We start from the raw sequence: 16,964 nt of genomic DNA on the forward strand, positions 1-16,964 counted from the left end.
ACATTGTTGAATGTCAAGTTTCTTGTTTTCCAAGACAGAGGTTGTGGATCCTATAGGCTGTAGACAGGTGTCTACAGCCTAGTGATCAGTCCCCATACATGTCCACAGGCTTTTGGGTAGATAAGTTAATGTGAAGAGTTAGGGAAATTTCCCCTCTAACAAAACCATTATCTGGGCGTGTTTGGTATGAGTCATAAGAGCGTGCATCAGTGACAAGTTATATAATTAGATAGAAATAACAAGGAATCAGGCTCGTCTTTAGAATAATATTTCTTCAAGCGTATTGTAAAGAACACTGGTAGTGACAAGATTTATGCTGATTGCTATTTGTGTTTATGAATAAGCCTCTATTGAATAACCAGTCACTCAGAGAGAGGATAGATAAACACACAGGCATCAAGCTCTCTAACAGAGCAGTAAACTTATGACAGAGACAAGAACAATGGCAAGTGGAAATGTTCATTTGCTAATGAATCCGAGACCCTACGGCTGCTCAGGTAATGTATGAGATCTGTAGGTTATGTCGGCCTTTTTCAAAAACACTTCCTCTAGACCAGTGGTTCCCTACTTCAGCCCTCAAGTAACCCCAACAGCACACATTTTTGTTGAAACCCCGGACAAACTCACCTGAATCAACTGATCGAGGGCCTGATGATTAGTTGACAAGTTGAATCAGGTGTGCTTGTACTGGGCTACAATAAAAATGTGTACTGTTGGGGGTACTCGAGGACCGGAGTTGGGAACCACTGCGTCTAGACTCCAGTGATGTAAAAAGAGGCTCCTTTCAGAACTCAATGTTCACTTTCTAAATGGAAGGCTGTCAACTGCCATGAAAAGACGTTGCTTTAGGCTTAAAAACAAACAAATGTACACATCCCGAAGAAGTGGAGGGTTTTTTGGAAGGAATACACAGAGAGAGAGCCGGAGGGGGGAGAGATGAAGAGAGTAATAGTTAGACTGCTCTGCGGTCACCCTGGTATGTAGACAGCCTTGAAAGCATTACAGTACCTGCTGCATCTTGTAAAATTCAGATTCTGAAATGTACAAATTTACCAGTTATCCAAACATTTATTAAGTGTTAGACAACACAACATGAATTACATTCTAAATGTATGCCTCAAAGTAAGCATTGAATATAGTAGTTTTATTTTATTTATGTCTATACTGTTTATGGAGTTGTAATTTCTCTCTAAATCACTTTTAATTTGATATTTACTGTAAATCAATAATGAAACACAATTAATCAAATGTTGTCGTTACAAATTAAACTAAACAATCTACTCTGCATGAAGTGTATCAATGGTGAAAGGTCAAAAGTCACACATGCCACAGATGTCTGGCATTGCACACTGTCAGAATGGCAGTTAACGAAGAAACTCTTCATCTTCAGCTTGCCTCGCTTTGAACAGAGGGCCTGCTGAGGTGTAGACCTGTGATTAGGACTGCAGTAACTCTCCCCACCCAGGGAGCAGTGGGCTGAAATCCCTCCAGGTCAGGCTTCTTCAGTGATCAACACACCTATGCATGTCTAATTAAAGCCCTACGGTGGACTCCAATATGCTCCCTTGCTCATTCCTTTGCTCTCTTGTTCACTTTCCTCTGCCCTTGTCCACTACTTCCTAGTGCTGAGCGATTAACCAGCTTTTTGTCTTCTTCTGTTATTTAACAACTAATTGACCAACGTCGGTTCAATTACTTGAATTATGAATTGTTTGCCGTTTCACTAGAGAGAAAACAAATCATTCACAAAATAAATGAGTGCAGCGTTCATGTTTTAGTCGTAACTAGGAAATTCCGAAATTTCCGACTTGCTAACCTTGGCAGAAGAGTCGGATCCCAAAATCAACCAATAGGAAGCTCTACGCAAATAATTTACCTTAATTTGAATTTGGAGGTTCCGATTTTGCGATAGCACCTGAAAGTGGCATAGGTCAAGATCTTTGTAGAACACTAGGCTGAAGGGAATTGTAGTTTTCATTAGTCAAATAATCAATCTAGTTTAGTGCAGAAATGTGTTATTTAACTACAATGACCATAACCCATTACTCCTGTTCTTCCTGGATTGGACAGAGAAGTATAGACACATGAGAGGAATGTACACAACCCAATGACCAGAGGGATAGAGACAGTTTGTGAGGTAGCGCTACCCAATTGATAGTTGTAGTCATTGGTAATAAGCAGTCTTGAAAGTATGCCCTATGTACTTTAAAGAACTAGTCAAATTATTTTATCAGAGAGCTCTGCAGCATACTTAGGCAGCTACTAGCTAGCCTAGCTAAATAGGATGACTCAAAGACGGTACGTGTGGGGAGCACAGAGATAATGTTGGATGCTTGTCTGGCTGGCTGGCTGGCAGAGATGAGATGATGAATTTAAGGAATTAAAAATGATATACACAACTAAAATATTTTATTATTTCATAGTAATTTCCGCTTTCTGTTCATTTGGACCTGACAATGGGATGTTTTCAATGTTTTGGCAATTTATTGATCACTATTTTGGGCTTTGGCATTTCCATTTAAAAGCTTTAAAATAATTTGAAAGTCATTATTTCATAATTAATTGTATGTTTTTAAAAAGTCATTGTCCTTAAAAGCACTAATCGCTCAGCACTTCTACCCCCTGTCCCAGATCTGCCCAGTTTGGATAGAGATGTAAGAACTATGACAATGAATAGCATTTGGCCCACCAGAAGGGTAAGTAGAGCTATTATCCTATTTGTTATTTGATACGGTCCAGTCCTTTGTGATCAGAGAGAGGGGTAGAGATAAAGGTATCGGACTGGAACCCAACCAAGAAACGGCACACACAGGAGCCTCGGTGTAACATATACTCTCACATACCTTCCATCATGCAAGCAAATATATCTGTCTGTCTGTCTGTCTGTCTGTGAGACAACTGTGCTAGTGACGGGGTCGGCTTAAGCACCAGAACTCTGTGTAGTTAGGAACTCCAGTGTCTCTAATGATGCATACTTCCCTCAGTGTAAGACAGCCAGAGGAGAGGGTGCACTAGCCTGTGCTTGTCTGGAGCTGAGAATGCCCATTAACACTCTTTCCCCCCTCAGGTGGTGACCACCTGAGCTATCAAAGAATGAAACAACCCCCCCTCCCCCTACATATCCCCTCCTCACAGACCATAGATAGTGACATTGATAGTGATAGTCATGTAAAGTACAGTAAAAACCAATAAACACCCTCAAATCTGCGTTTGTACTTACAGCTTGACACAACTCTTCTGTACAGTATGAGAAAACAAACTATCTGCATTTACTTGATCCAATTCACCCAAAAGAGAGAGCTCTACACTTGGGAGGTAGGCCTAAGCTTCTGAAAGAATCGCATTCGATTTTGGTCATCGTATTTCTGCTTATCGTCATGTTAGGACAAGGATGCTGAGGTGGCGTCTGATTAGTATAAGGAATGTGTTTGGTTTTTACATTTTTATTTAACCCTTGTTTGACCAGGTGAGTTGACTGAGAACACATTCTCATTTACAGCAACCACCTGGGGAATAGTTACAGGGGAGAGGAGGGGGCATGAATGAGTCATTTGGGGTTATAGTATATACGGCTAAAGATTCCATCAGGTTCATTCCAAACAAATGGAATTTCAAACAGTCTCATTAACATTCATTTGATGCTGCCTTGTTTAAATGTAAACACTGTCAAGGCTTCCCCTGAAACACAAATGCCAAAACACTACTTGCCTTCTGACCTGGTATAATTTTCATTGGCTTAATGTCTCCACATTATCTATCCTAGAACTTTCTCTTGTCCCTCTCCCTTCGTTTCATAACTTCCTGTGACTGTCCTTTGAAACCATTATAGCCGCATGTCTCCTAACTTCCCCTCTCTGGGATGTGTGATTCACTGTGTCCCTGAAACACAACACAAGCCAATCTAGAGCAGCAGATAAAGCTAATTGTGGAAAAGGACCATCGATCAAGGCCAGTGCACTCATAAGTACGTGTCGGATGGCACCTCAATGGCAGGAAGTGCTTGGGCTTGACTCTAGTGAACACGGAGGGGAGAGCCGCCCAATACACCCATGTAGTGTACTCTAGTGAACACGGAGGGGAGAGCCGCCCAATACACCCATGTAGTGTACTCTAGTGAACACGGAGGGGAGAGCCGCCCAATACACCCATGTAGTGTACTGTAGGGTTGGTCACTATAGCTAAAACTGCTGGCCACTTATCTTATTTGTTGTTGTTACCTTTATTTAACTAGGCAAGTCAGTTAAGAACAAATTCTTATTTAGAATGACAGCCTACACCGGCCAAACCCAGACAATGCTGGGCCAATTGTGCACCGCCCTATGTGACTCCCAATCACAGCCGGTTGTAATACAGCCTGGATTCAAACCTTCTGTAGTGACGCCTCAAGCACTGAGACGCAGTGCCTTAGACAGCTGCGCCACTCGGGAGCCATCTTGTGTTGAACACCTTTATAAGAGAAAGAATGTCAGTATGATAGCATAGTCATCATATATGGACATGACTGTTTGTGTATGTTGATATTTGTCAGTAGGTTTTGTTCTGTGTACTAGGCTACAGAACGACACTGGTAGGCACAGTGCTAGTTATCTTACCTCACTATAGCTCAGTATCTCCCCTGTGTGGAAGATACAGTTTAGCTATGAAGCATGTGCCTCATAATTGCTATCACATTTTCTCTCGGAGCCAAGAGAGGGCCTCTGGACTAAAATTAGACCAGGGAGAGTGGAAAACGAAATGAAATTTAGATTATTTTGTTGAAATGACCTTTGGAAATATAACTCATTCTAATGAGCAGATAACTGGCAAACGTCTCTTTTTGGATGTGCAATATACATTTATACAGTTGCCAAGGAGCCACTCACACCCTTTCCGTGTTTACAATGGTAAGGGAGGTCCTCAGAGCCCAGGGCTAGAGGAGCAGATGACCTTAGCGCAAACTGAAGCCCATAAAAAAAACAGGGAGGGCATCTAATATTTTTTTATACACTCCATTTAAAAAAAGTTTCCATCCTGAGATTCTAATTATAGTCCCACATTCTGTACTCTTTCTGACCTTCAGATAAAACCAAAATAATAAAAAAACAAGATTCCACTGGCAAGTGGCAAACATTTCAGTTTGGGCTCAATCGAATCAAACCTGCATTGTGGTATTAACACAGTAGCTCTGTGCCATGTTCAAACAAAATCACAGAATTCATTTTGGATTCTGTGAAAACCTACTATTGTCCCAGGTGGTGTATGTGGGCAGCAGTTTGTCAACAGACACTAAACATTTCCATTTTGAGTTTGATTGAATTCCAGCCATGCATCACTGGTGTATACACTACAGACTGTGTAGAACACACTGTGTCCTGTAGATGGAGATGTTACCCTTTCAAGAAGTGCTACAAAATCAGAGAGGAAGTGGGAGAAAGAACATCTGCGTCATATAGTGACTAATTATATTATTATACGACAAGATCATTACATGTTTATATTACAAGCATTTCGCACTATGATATTAGCTTGTTTTTATTAGTCATTGTAAAACGTGTGTCTTTATATTGTGGGTAGATAGTGTAAATGAAGGCCTCTCACGGCGGTGATCTCACTAGGAAGGTGTGAAAAGGTATGTAAATAGGCATGTATATTTGCAGTGTGACATGTTCTGACATATCGTAATCACGTCACCCAAGTCTAACACAAGTTGAAAATTATTGTCTGGATTCACTTGTACTTTGTGAACCAGGAGTAGCAGTAACTTGGTTTACTTGTAAGTAAATTGAATTGATTTCTTTTCATAAGTTGGATTTTATGTGTCCAAAAATGTGCCTGGTATTTCATTTGAATCACCATATATGGATACTGTTATAGGTTATATAGACACGGAACATCAAACAGTTTGTGTAGTTTTAGTTAAAAAATACAATCATTTTCAGCTTACAAAACCAGCAGAAATATGATACATCCAGGCATAATGTGTCTGAATAATACACAGGTACAAATACATGTCATAATATACTGTGATATTAAATTAGCATAGTGGTACAAAATTCTTCAAGAGGATAGAAGGGAACAGCAGCATAAGGGATAAAAAAAAGAGATAATAAAATGATAATTTGGAGTGAGGCACTGATACTGTAACTTTTTGACTGACAACACAACCTGTCTTAGTGGGTTAAAGACACTCTAGACGAGGAGTCAGCAACATCCGGCCCGTGAGCCAAAACCATCCCGCAAATGATTTAGTAAAACAAATACAATTAGGAAATGTATTCCCAAGTATTTCCACAACAATCAAAAAAAAAATGGACATGTGATCATGTTTCAATGTAATCAAGGTATGAAGTTATTGTTATTTTCAAATACAATCTCTTTTTGGGTCTAGTTGTAGTCAATTTGCAGTGTACAAATTGCAATAATTATGTTCCAGCCCGCCGACCATCAGCTCTGACAAAAATCGGCCTGCGGCTGAATCTAGTTACCTACCCCTGCTCTAGGCTGTAAAAACTAGTGGTACCTCTAGCCCACTGACTTAAGATTTCAAGGTAAATCAACTAATGTCACTCATTTTACGTTTTGTCAACTCATCTTCACCTACTGAGTGGACATAACCAATTCTAAGGCAGCCAGGTCACTTGTTTTTTTTAAGTTCAAACATATTTATTTTTACAGTGCAAAACGACCTTTGCTATTACCAGTAGGGTTCCAAAATCCCTGGAACTTTCTATAAATTCCCTGGTTTTCCAGAAATCCTGGTTTGAAATTGTATTTCCCGAATTCCGGATTTTCTGCTTATTCTCTCCTGATTCCGGGAATGATCCATTCAGGATTTCGGGAACACAAGGGAATTTATAGAAAGTTCCAGGATTTTGCAACCCTAATCATCAATGTGTTATGAAATTGGGCAACTGGTATGATTATTGAAGTTGACTGACTTATTGTCAAAATTCATACTGTCCATTGAGGGGTAGGGGGTACAGAGGGGAACTGGCTGTCCATTAGGGAGGTGGGTAGGAGCAAGGGTAGGCTGGGGGCCAGTCTGTTAGAGTGAGTTGGCTGTGATGAAGACGTAGAGCCTGGCCAGGAACGTAGTGAAGGTGCCCTGTCTCCACAGCTTCATCTCCACGTCAATCAGGAAGTCCCGGGGCTCATGGACCTGCCTGTGCAGGTACACTGCGCCTGTGTAGGCATTCAGCTTCCGCGTGCTAAAGTAGTTATCCTCATTGCCCTGGGTGATGCTGATGATGACATTGTCCCCGGAGTAGGCAGGGGAGGGGCCAATGCGGAAGATCTGGGCTGGGATGACTATGTTGGTCTGGAAGCTCAGGTGGTAGTAGGTGATCCTCAGGGGAGAGTTCTGACAGTCCAGGAAGTTGGGGCAGCTCAGTCGTTCACAGCGGCTAGAGGACCAGCCAATGAGAGTCAGAATCACACAATCACTATAATGAAAAACAATATTAATAAATAAATAAAAATGTTTAAAAAAACGAATGAGTATAGTAAAAACACGAGTCAGAGAGCCAGAGTCATGAAATCAAAACATAAAATAATAGTGGTCAGAATCTTATATGCAAAACATGTCTGTTTGTCCAGGTCATTTCAAAATAAGACCAAAGAGAAATAGAAGAGAGATGAAGCCATAAACTCAATAATGTGATTCCAGACAGATCTTCTTAGTCCTGTCATGGCCTCTGTCCCAGGTGGGCTTTCTGTTTCACAGCTTAGATCAGATTACCCAGCCTGACACATTACCCTGAAGGGAAGCATCGTTCCCTCCCGCGTACACTGCGCCAGATTGGAGAAAGACCTCAAAAGAACTTTGAGCTTCGAGAAAATCAAGAGAACACAGTTGACCAGCCCCAGAGGGCAACACAAAAACACTGTTGAAAATGCCCATATTGTTTTTGTTTGAACTTTTCCAACGACACAGAAGCTTAAAATTCTTCAATTCAACTGCTGGGATAATGGATGACTTGAGATACAGTAACTTACGTGTCAGAGGATTTGCGGTAGTTCTGTGGACAGTCGAAGGACAGACAGCGGAAGCCTCCCTGGATGTTGTAGCAGGTCTCAGCCAAGGAGCAGTTGTGGGCCCCGGTGGTACACTCGTCTATGTCTGTAACCCAAACCCATAGTCAGCTCAGAGGTCATGTGTGTATGTATTAGGTGTATGGCATGTGTCCATCACTGTTTCCTCACCTCTGCAGGCGCGTCCATTGGGAGACATTGTGTAGCCGTAGTCAGGGCAGGCACACTGGTAGCTCCCTGGGACGTTCACACACTTAAAGGAACACAGGTGGCCAATGCTCTGGGCACACTCATCAATGTCATCACAGGTGTGTCCATCTTCTCTCAGGTAGTAGCCTTGTCTGCAGTAACACTGGTAGGAGCCATAGATGTTGGCACACTCCTGACTGCAGGGGTTGGTTAGACACTCATTCACATCTGTAAGACATTCAAGGATGGAATTAAACCGTCATTGTAGCGTTTCAAAGTAATTCATGAAACAATGTCATGATGTCCATGGCGTCACAGAATGCAATATGTTTAAGGCTCTTATGTCTCTCCGCCAACAGCCACTACTGGCTTTAGACTATCAGTCCAATCTCGCAGTCCTCTAGAGGTGTGACGGTGGGGAACAAAAGCCTTCTCTGTCCTGCTGGGGGTGTATAACAGGACACACACACACACACACATACACTCTCACCTTCACAGTTCTTGCCATCGCTGGATAAGCTGAAGCCAGCGGTGCAGGAGCACTGATAGGATCCCGGGGTGTTCTCACAGGTCTGGGCACACAGGCGGCCGGGGTAGCGCCAACACTCATTCACATCTGACGAGAGTGGAGGGAGATTGTGTGTGAGTGAGAGAGAGAGAGAGAGAATGTGGGTGTGAGAGAGAAAGTGTGTTTACAAAACGCATGTATGTGTTTTTGTACACCTCCTTAGTGCGTGTATGTGTGTGTGAATAGGGGTGTGAAGTGGAGGGGCCAGCTGCCTGCTGATAGTCTAAACATCCCACGAGTCCATTATTATTAAAGTCACAACCCAGTGAATCAGCACACTGTTCTCTGCAGAGGCTGCCTGGCTGGCTGACTAGCTGCCTGGGAGACCAACTGCAGCAACTCTGACAATACAGAGAAGACCAGGCGAGGAACAAAATAGGCTTGGGCGGTATACCATATATGTACCGTAGATAAAGCTACAAGTTAACTATCTAATATTGTACCTCCAGCTTAGGGCTCCAGTTATACATTTGGTTTGCTAACTTGCTAGCTAAGTGGCTAGCTTGCAAGATGAAGCTTCTTGATTACAGCAGAGACAATCAATGCCCTCCCTGCTGCATAAATACAGTTTTTGTGTTATTTTATACATTTGCAAAGAAATTGTGCCCCTTGTGTGCACTGCCGGTAATACCATATACCCCAGTATGGTACAGGAATGGTATGAAGGTGAGGTGGGTGGGGGGGAGCAATAGAGACAGAACAGCATCTGAACATTTGAATCCATATTGCAGCAGCCTACCAAAATGATCCAGAACTATTCTGACAAAGGGTTCATTTCAATAAGCAAGTGAGAAGCGTGAACTTCTTTGCTTGAGGTCAGTAGGCCACACAGTACCTACCCACACACATCTTCCTGAACATGTCGTACTGGTAGCCCGTCTGGCAGTCACAGCGGTAGGATCCGGGCAGGTTGTGGCAGATCTGTCCCTCCCCACAGCGATGCAGAGCGCTCTGACACTCGTCCACATCTGGACACAGGAAGTGAGGAAGAGAGGGACAAGGGGAAGAGAGGAGAGATCTTGTTGGTGGTAACCATGAAAATGAAAACCACAGATCTGTATACTACTCCACCTCTTACCTATGCACCTGCCTCCGTCAGGGCTTGCGTGGTAACCACGGTTACACATGATGATTTTCATCTGGCAGCTGTAGGATCCCACTGTGTTGATACAGTTAAAGCCATGACTGCAGGGCCGGCCTACTACACCACATTCATCTATGTCTGATAGATGGAGGGAGGATGAACACGGAGGGAAGAGAGAGGGTCGGTCACATAGGGGGAGGAGGGAACAGAAGTGTGTGGAGGGACAGTTTGAGAAGGGAGGATGGAAAAGGAAGAACAGGAAAACCAGAGGACAGGGCGAAAGAGGGGACAAAGAGAGTGAGAGAGAGTGGCAGCCATTTAGTTAAATTTAGTGTTTTAGTGTTACTCAGGCAGACACACCATACACTTCCATTCCTTGGGATCATTTTGGTGTGTGTGTAACTCTAATTTCTAATCTTCTAACTGTGTATTTTACAATGTTTTACAGTGGTTCAGAACTGCCTAGACATGCCCCAGTTCCTGTCCCTCGGGCTCATTCCTCAGCATCAGAATGTACTGACTGGAGGAGGAGGGTTGGCTTTCATCCGCCCGGCTGCAGTCTGCTGTGCTCCCCTCTAATCCCCTGCCTGTGTGGCATTTAACCCCTCTGTACCTGGTCTGGTCTGCTGGGTGTTGGTTTAAACCTCATTACTTGTGTGGTATTTAACCCCTCTGTACCTGGTCTGGTCTGCTGGGTGTTGGTTTAAACCTCACTACCTGTGTGGCATTTAACCCCTCTGTACCTGGTCTGGTCTGCTGGGTGTTGGTTTAAACCTCACTACCTGTGAGGCATTTAACCCCTCTGTACCTGGTCTGGTCTGCTGGGTGTTGGTTTAAACCTCACTACCTGTGTGACATTTAACCCCTCTGTACCTGGTCTGGTCTGCTGGGTGTTGGTTTAAACCTCACTACCTGTGTGGCATTTAACCCCTCTGTACCTGGTCTGGTCTGCTGGGTGTTGGTTTAAACCTCACTACCTGTGTGGCATTTAGCCCCTCTTTACCTGATCAGGACTGGGTAAACCATTACGTTCATTTTGACACACTACTATAGTTATGTTCATATTGTTTTGTGCATACTATTACACCTGTTAACAGTGTCCCAGGTCTGCCCAGGCCTAGCCCACCCAGTCAGTGTGGACAGCCCCTCTTACCGATGCAATTCCCACGTGTGTCCTGTGTGAAGCCCATGGAGCAGTGCGGTTTGGCGTTACACCTGAACGAACCCTCACTGTTCACACACTCAAAGCCTGGCCCACAGTTATGAGTCCCCTGAACACACTCGTCAATATCTGTGGACAGAGACGGTGATTATAAACAGGATGTAGGTTATAAATAAAAGCCTAATACACGACACATTTTTTGGTTGGTGAACTAATGTCAGCTTGTGATCCATTTGTAATCCATTGAGTTGAAGAGAAGCAAAACTACTCATACGTTGCGAGCCTGTTAGTGTCATGTCTACTGTAACCACTGGGTGTCACTGTGGCTTTGAGATAGAGTGCCAGATAAATCATTTCACATAGATCTATCCAAACACCCTTCTTTGCCTCAACAATAAAATGGTTTGTTCTCCAACGTCAGAGAGGATCTTAGGAATGATCCCACTATCAATCATCCTCATTGCAGTAGTTCTACAGCAGGTAGAATGATCATTTATACATGATGAATTGTCTCCATTGAGTCAGCCCGTCAGACAATAGTGTGCATTATTAGTCTGGCTGTTCTCCAGTGTTCTCAGGGTGGATGATAACAGGGTTGACAATTTCATCTTAATCAGACATAAATCCCCTTGTGACAGGGGAAATGGAAGCTTGTGTGCAACAGGGAGTGGCAATTAAATGCAAGCTTCACAAAACAAATGAAACTGTTAAAACAGGGTTGACGTGTTATGTTCGACCTGCTCAGCTTTCCACCACAAAACACCAGAAAAAGGCCAAGAAGAGTAGGACTAACTCACTTGCTTTTACACTATGATTTGACTCTTAAATGTTCCAATGTTTCTTTTGAAGTAAAAAAAATAATAATTCTGTTCACTTAGCAGGGTTCACCTTAAAATGAGGGACAGATGTAAATGAATCACTAACCACATGAAATAAATTATATTTCTTCGGAAATGACCGTCAAAGCAACAAAATAACTAGGGCTTTACCAGGATGGTGAATGATGTTGGGGTTATAAGTGGGTCAAAGTCTCCGTAGAGGTGACATGTCAAAATGCTGCATTTTGCCCCTTTAGCAAGTCAATTATCCATGTGGTCTACATTCAAGGCTACTTCATTTAATATAACAGGCTTTTTAAAATGCAATATTTGTGCAATATTGGTGCACAATTTCTACTTAAAATATAAAAGGGACCACCCATTTCCACCCACCCAGCTCTGTGCTGTAGCTCCTCCAGCTGTCTACACTGGGATTCCCCAGCTGTCTACACTGACATATCTGCTGCTGTACAGAGCCTCATCACCGTAGGGAAATCACATCTGTCATAAACAGGACTTAGAGACAACTTTTGTGTGTGTGTGTGTGTGTGTGTTTAACTATACTTGTGGGGAACAGAAGCCCCCACAAGAATACTAAACAAACTGGGGACTTTTTGTTGTTTTTGCCACAAGCTCAAATGCTATTTCTAGGGGGTTTAGGGTTAAGGTTAGAATTGGTGTTAGAGTCAGAATTAGGTTTAGGGTTATGAGCTAGAGTTAGGTTGAGCTAGGGTTAGGGTTAAGCTTAGGGATAGGGTAAGGGTTAGGGGTTAAGGAAAATAGGATTTTGAATGGGACTGAATTGTGTGTCCAACAAGGTTAGTTATACAAGACTATGTGTGTGTGTGTCTGTGCGTGTGCGAGTGCATGCAGCAAGCAACCAAGTGTGTGTCCTAGTCTGTGCGTGAAACCGCATGTACTGTATGCGTGGTGCGTGATGCTCCATGATCCCTGTAGGGAAATTATACAGTATGTACGCTAAAGCCCCAGTATGTCCCCTGGGTAGGGCAGGGCTTAACTAGCTTATTAACACCATCCCAGCCCTGAGACATGCCTGGTAAGGCTAGCACAGGCCTGACAGAACCAGGCACACTGAGACAGAGAGAGACTAGGGATAAACGTGTGACAGATTGGCAGGGTGTTCAGTCGCAGTCAAAGCAATACTGTAGGAAGGTAATTGGCTCACAACAAATCAAGGAGGGAACTGGCTCGATGAGCTTACAGAGACCAGGGAGTTCACTCTTCACCCCCAAGCAGGGATTGCAATTATTGGCTAAGAAATTGGGGATGGCAATCAACTCCTGGAGTAAGCAACGAGGAGAGAATTTTGCTCTCTCTGTAAGATGCGGGAGGGGTTGTGGACTTCAGTCGATGAGAGGGAGATTGGTCGATGTGTAGGAAGTCATGGGCAGGGAATTCAAAGGGGAGTGGAAACACCCCTCACTCCAACCAGCCGTCGGATGTGTCAGCCGTTATGAGCCCTGTTTAAATGCTCATTTGGTTCACCGCTGTGTGAGTTTCATTTACATTGAAGCCTCTACCAGAGCCCATTGAGACTCATCCTTCAGTGATCACCAACAGGACTTTTCACAACCCGCTCATCTCACAGATCTATCTCAGAGCACACTGGCTGTGTGTAAGAGCCCGGCGTTAGCATACTCTGCCAAGTGTGGGTTATGGAAATAATGAAAAACGCTCTGCAGTTTCCTCTGACATTGGAGCCGTGGGCACAACCAACATAAACACAAGTCAAATTAGATCTTCGTACAGAGACAGAGCAAAACCGAAACTACAGCAAAATGCTATTATCTAGTTTGTAATCATATTCAGTATCAAAAACACTTGCTTGTGTGGTCAGTCGCGAAATTCTGTTATAACTGCGCTGTAGCTGACATGACGAATGGTTACAGATCTGATAGGCAGCTTCCAACCTTTGACTCGTAGTCACTCTCCCAAGGGTGGCAACTGATTGTAAAGCTAAACAATGTGCTTTCCTCACATTGTGAAAGGTCAAGTTAATGCACAGTTGTTGTGTTGCTACAAGTTACACCTATACATGTGCCTACTGGAGAGTGAATGGTTTGGGCGCTGCTGCAGATTGCAGCTACAGTACCTTCACAGACATCGTTGCTGATCTGGTAACCCAGAGGACAGGTGATCTGACGCCGACACACAAAACTCCCAGCCGTGTTCACACAATGCTCATTCATCTGACAGGTATGGGTGGACATCAAACACTCATTGATATCTGTGTGGAAAGAGAGTGGGGGGGGGGGGGGGGAGGGAGAGGGAGAGGGAGAGGGAGAGGGAGAGGGAGAGGGAGAGGGAGAGGGAGAGAGAGAGAGAGAGAGAGAGAGGTGCAAATGGGAGAGGGGGATATAACAGTGGAAAGACAGAATAGGGGCAGGAGAGAGTGTGTGAGAGAGAGAACAGAGTGAAAGTAAGCACATTAGAATAACCCCTATAGTCACCTCTAGTCATGTGTAATTCTCAGTGCAACACAGTGCCAGTCCCAGAGATTAAGCAGCCTGCATGGCCCTGGCCTTGGCCTCCACAGAGAGGAGGGATTGGGGGCACGGCCACTGGGTATAAATCTCACACAATGAGAGATCTGTCAACACACTGCACCAACATTCACCTCGTCACAACAGAACAGTCCACCGCCACCAAGCAGGAAGTCTAGGTCTGCAAGAAGAGATGGCTTCATCGTAAGAGCCATACAGCCATACAACCACACCAGTGAGGGCTCCTCAGAGGTGTGTAAGGGGAGGACCATATTCCTCAGTGAATTTCATAAAACATAAAACTATAGTCAATAAATGTACATCACCAAATAATTGATAAAAACAAACTGTCTTTCAATGAAGGTCTACAGTAGTACCATGATGTATCTGGAGGACAGCTAGATCCTATCCTCTGCGTACATAGACTTCAATACAAAATCTAGGAAGCTCATGGTTCTTCCCTTCCATAGACTTCCACAGTAATTATGACAACTTCTGGAGGACATCCTCCAACCTATCAAAGCTCTTGCAGCATGAACTGTTGTCCACCCAATCAAAGGATCAGAAAATGAATTTAGTCCTGAAAGCATAAGCTACAGCTAGCTAGCACTGCAGTGCATAAAAAGTGGTGAGTAGTTGACTCAAAGAGAGAGTAAGACAATAGTTGAACAGTTTTGAACAAATACATCTCTTCCAAAATGAAGGAGAAGCGAGAGAGAGAGAGCCTGTCATTGTTTTTCAGTTTCACTTAACTTGAAAATGCAGCTCGCTAGTTTAGCCTGCTCAAACAGAGGGATGCTATGTTAGCTACCTGACTATGACTATCCAACACAACACTGGAACTCTTCCAAGTCAAGGTAAGCTTTGGTTTTACTAATTTATTGCCACCGGGGTATGTGCTAAACTGCTTACTGACTGTACACTAACGTTAATGCATGATTTCTGCAGGTATACTAAGGTATTAGTTATATTAGCTATGATGTTACTTTAGCTAATATGGTGACAACGATGTGGGCTGTGTGTAGCGATTATGATATGGTTTGGCTTGGAAAGTTTTTTTTGCCTGGTCACATACAGCTGATGTATTGTACATTGAAGTCTACAAGAGAAGGGAAAGGGTGAGAGGAGTAGAGCGCATAGATGCGAGAAGGAATATAACGTGGCTACTATGAAAGTGAACTGTGTTTACGCGTGATCAGGGGTGTATCCATTCCGCCGATACTGTTGAAAAACATTTCATAAACGGAACGAAACGGGGATAAACAAATTTGTCCAATAGAAATCTCATTTGCAACTGTTGGACTAATGATTACACCCTAGATCAGCTAGATGCAGGCAAGAGTGTGCAAGGCGGTATTGAATGTGTCACTGTCTGTCACCTCAAATGCTTCTCTCGACCTGTGTGCATCAACATTGTAATCTTTCATTCATAGGCTAGGTTGTAGCAACCTCATGGTGGGGATAGGGAAAATTTGACCTATCGCTGTTACATTGAACTGGGTGAATGGAAAATGAATGACAGTCATCCAATATGCTGTAATAGAAATAAGGCCATGCTCGTGAAAAGAAGAATCGTCCTCCCTCATCTTAAATGTCACCGACCGCCACTGAACCATACAATCCCATATTGTGTGTTGATTTGATTTGGTCAGGGAGATCTCAACCGGTAGACGTGTGTGACGTGTAGTAGTGAAGGAACAGTGTGAGATCACATAGAAACTAATTTAATCCCATAGTGGAGCCTGCTTCTGAATATGAGGTTCTGTTTGTCTGCAGCTGAGCATCTCCTCTAGTGTCATGATGAGAAAAGGGGATTAGTGCTCTGTGTGTGTGCGTGCAAGTCCCTTACCTTCACAGGATTGCCCGTCAGCCATCAGAGAGAACCCTGGGAAACAGGAGCAGTGAGGCCTTCCGGCCACTGAGGAGCACTGTTGCATACAGTGGCTATTTCCTGCTCAGAGGGGCACAACATCACACCAAAACACACTCTAATCAGGGTGACATAAGTCAGTGGGCAGGTCCCTGGCCTTGCATGTGTGTGTTAGATAACCTCTGTGTGATTTACTGTATCCCTGTTCACTCATTTCCTGTTTCCACTTTGACCCCTGACCTGTTTGTATTGTATTTCCTCCTGCGGCCGCTGGGACCGGACCCCACCCTGGAGTTATGGAGGCAAACACACACCCTGAGGAGACCCACACTAGATATCATATGCTGGACTACACAGGGATGGCTGGAGACTTCTCAATACACACAGGAGCTTCATGGCCTTTGATGCAATCGGAATACTTTTATGTGACATTTAAACCACAGGAGGTTGGTGGCACCTTAATTGGGAAGGGCTCATGGTAATAGCTGGAACGGAACTAATGGAATGGTATTACAATGGTATCGAGGAACAAACTGTCATGTGAAGGAATGTGACATGAATCACACTAGAAGGGTGTATAACTGAAAACCTGGGCCTTGGGGTCTCTTAAGGGACCGGATGGCTGTCTAATGATTTACATTTCTGTTTCCTACCTAATAGGCTGTTCCCTAATGGGACTACTTTCACACACTGATTCCAGACCTGTGTTTGGTTTCTCCTATCAAGACTAATAACTGATTTTAAGATATGAAAACACAG

At 43.6% G+C, this 16,964-nt stretch overlaps 1 protein-coding gene across 2 annotated transcripts in view; it reads right to left on the reverse strand.

The window, feature by feature from the left end:
• Positions 1-5,875: 5,875 nt before the first annotated feature.
• Positions 5,876-16,964, reverse strand: part of LOC109907759 (fibulin-2) — a 46,505-nt gene continuing 35,416 nt past the window's right edge. Inside the window, exons 8-16 of one of the 2 annotated variants that reach the window (XM_020505941.2) lie at positions 16,185-16,286; positions 13,945-14,079; positions 11,005-11,142; positions 9,846-9,989; positions 9,607-9,735; positions 8,690-8,815; positions 8,182-8,427; positions 7,975-8,098; positions 5,876-7,382 (exon numbers count right to left, since the gene is read on the reverse strand). In XM_020505941.2, coding sequence (XP_020361530.1) covers positions 7,025-7,382; positions 7,975-8,098; positions 8,182-8,427; positions 8,690-8,815; positions 9,607-9,735; positions 9,846-9,989; positions 11,005-11,142; positions 13,945-14,079; positions 16,185-16,286 — 1,502 coding nt within the window. In that variant the 3' untranslated portion in view covers positions 5,876-7,024. The remainder of the gene's footprint in view (positions 7,383-7,974; positions 8,099-8,181; positions 8,428-8,689; positions 8,816-9,606; positions 9,736-9,845; positions 9,990-11,004; positions 11,143-13,944; positions 14,080-16,184; positions 16,287-16,964) is intronic. The other variant, XM_020505942.2, reaches the window with a different exon arrangement.

This window comes from Oncorhynchus kisutch, linkage group LG17, assembly GCF_002021735.2.
Source record: "Oncorhynchus kisutch isolate 150728-3 linkage group LG17, Okis_V2, whole genome shotgun sequence".
Taxonomy (NCBI): domain Eukaryota; kingdom Metazoa; phylum Chordata; class Actinopteri; order Salmoniformes; family Salmonidae; genus Oncorhynchus; species Oncorhynchus kisutch.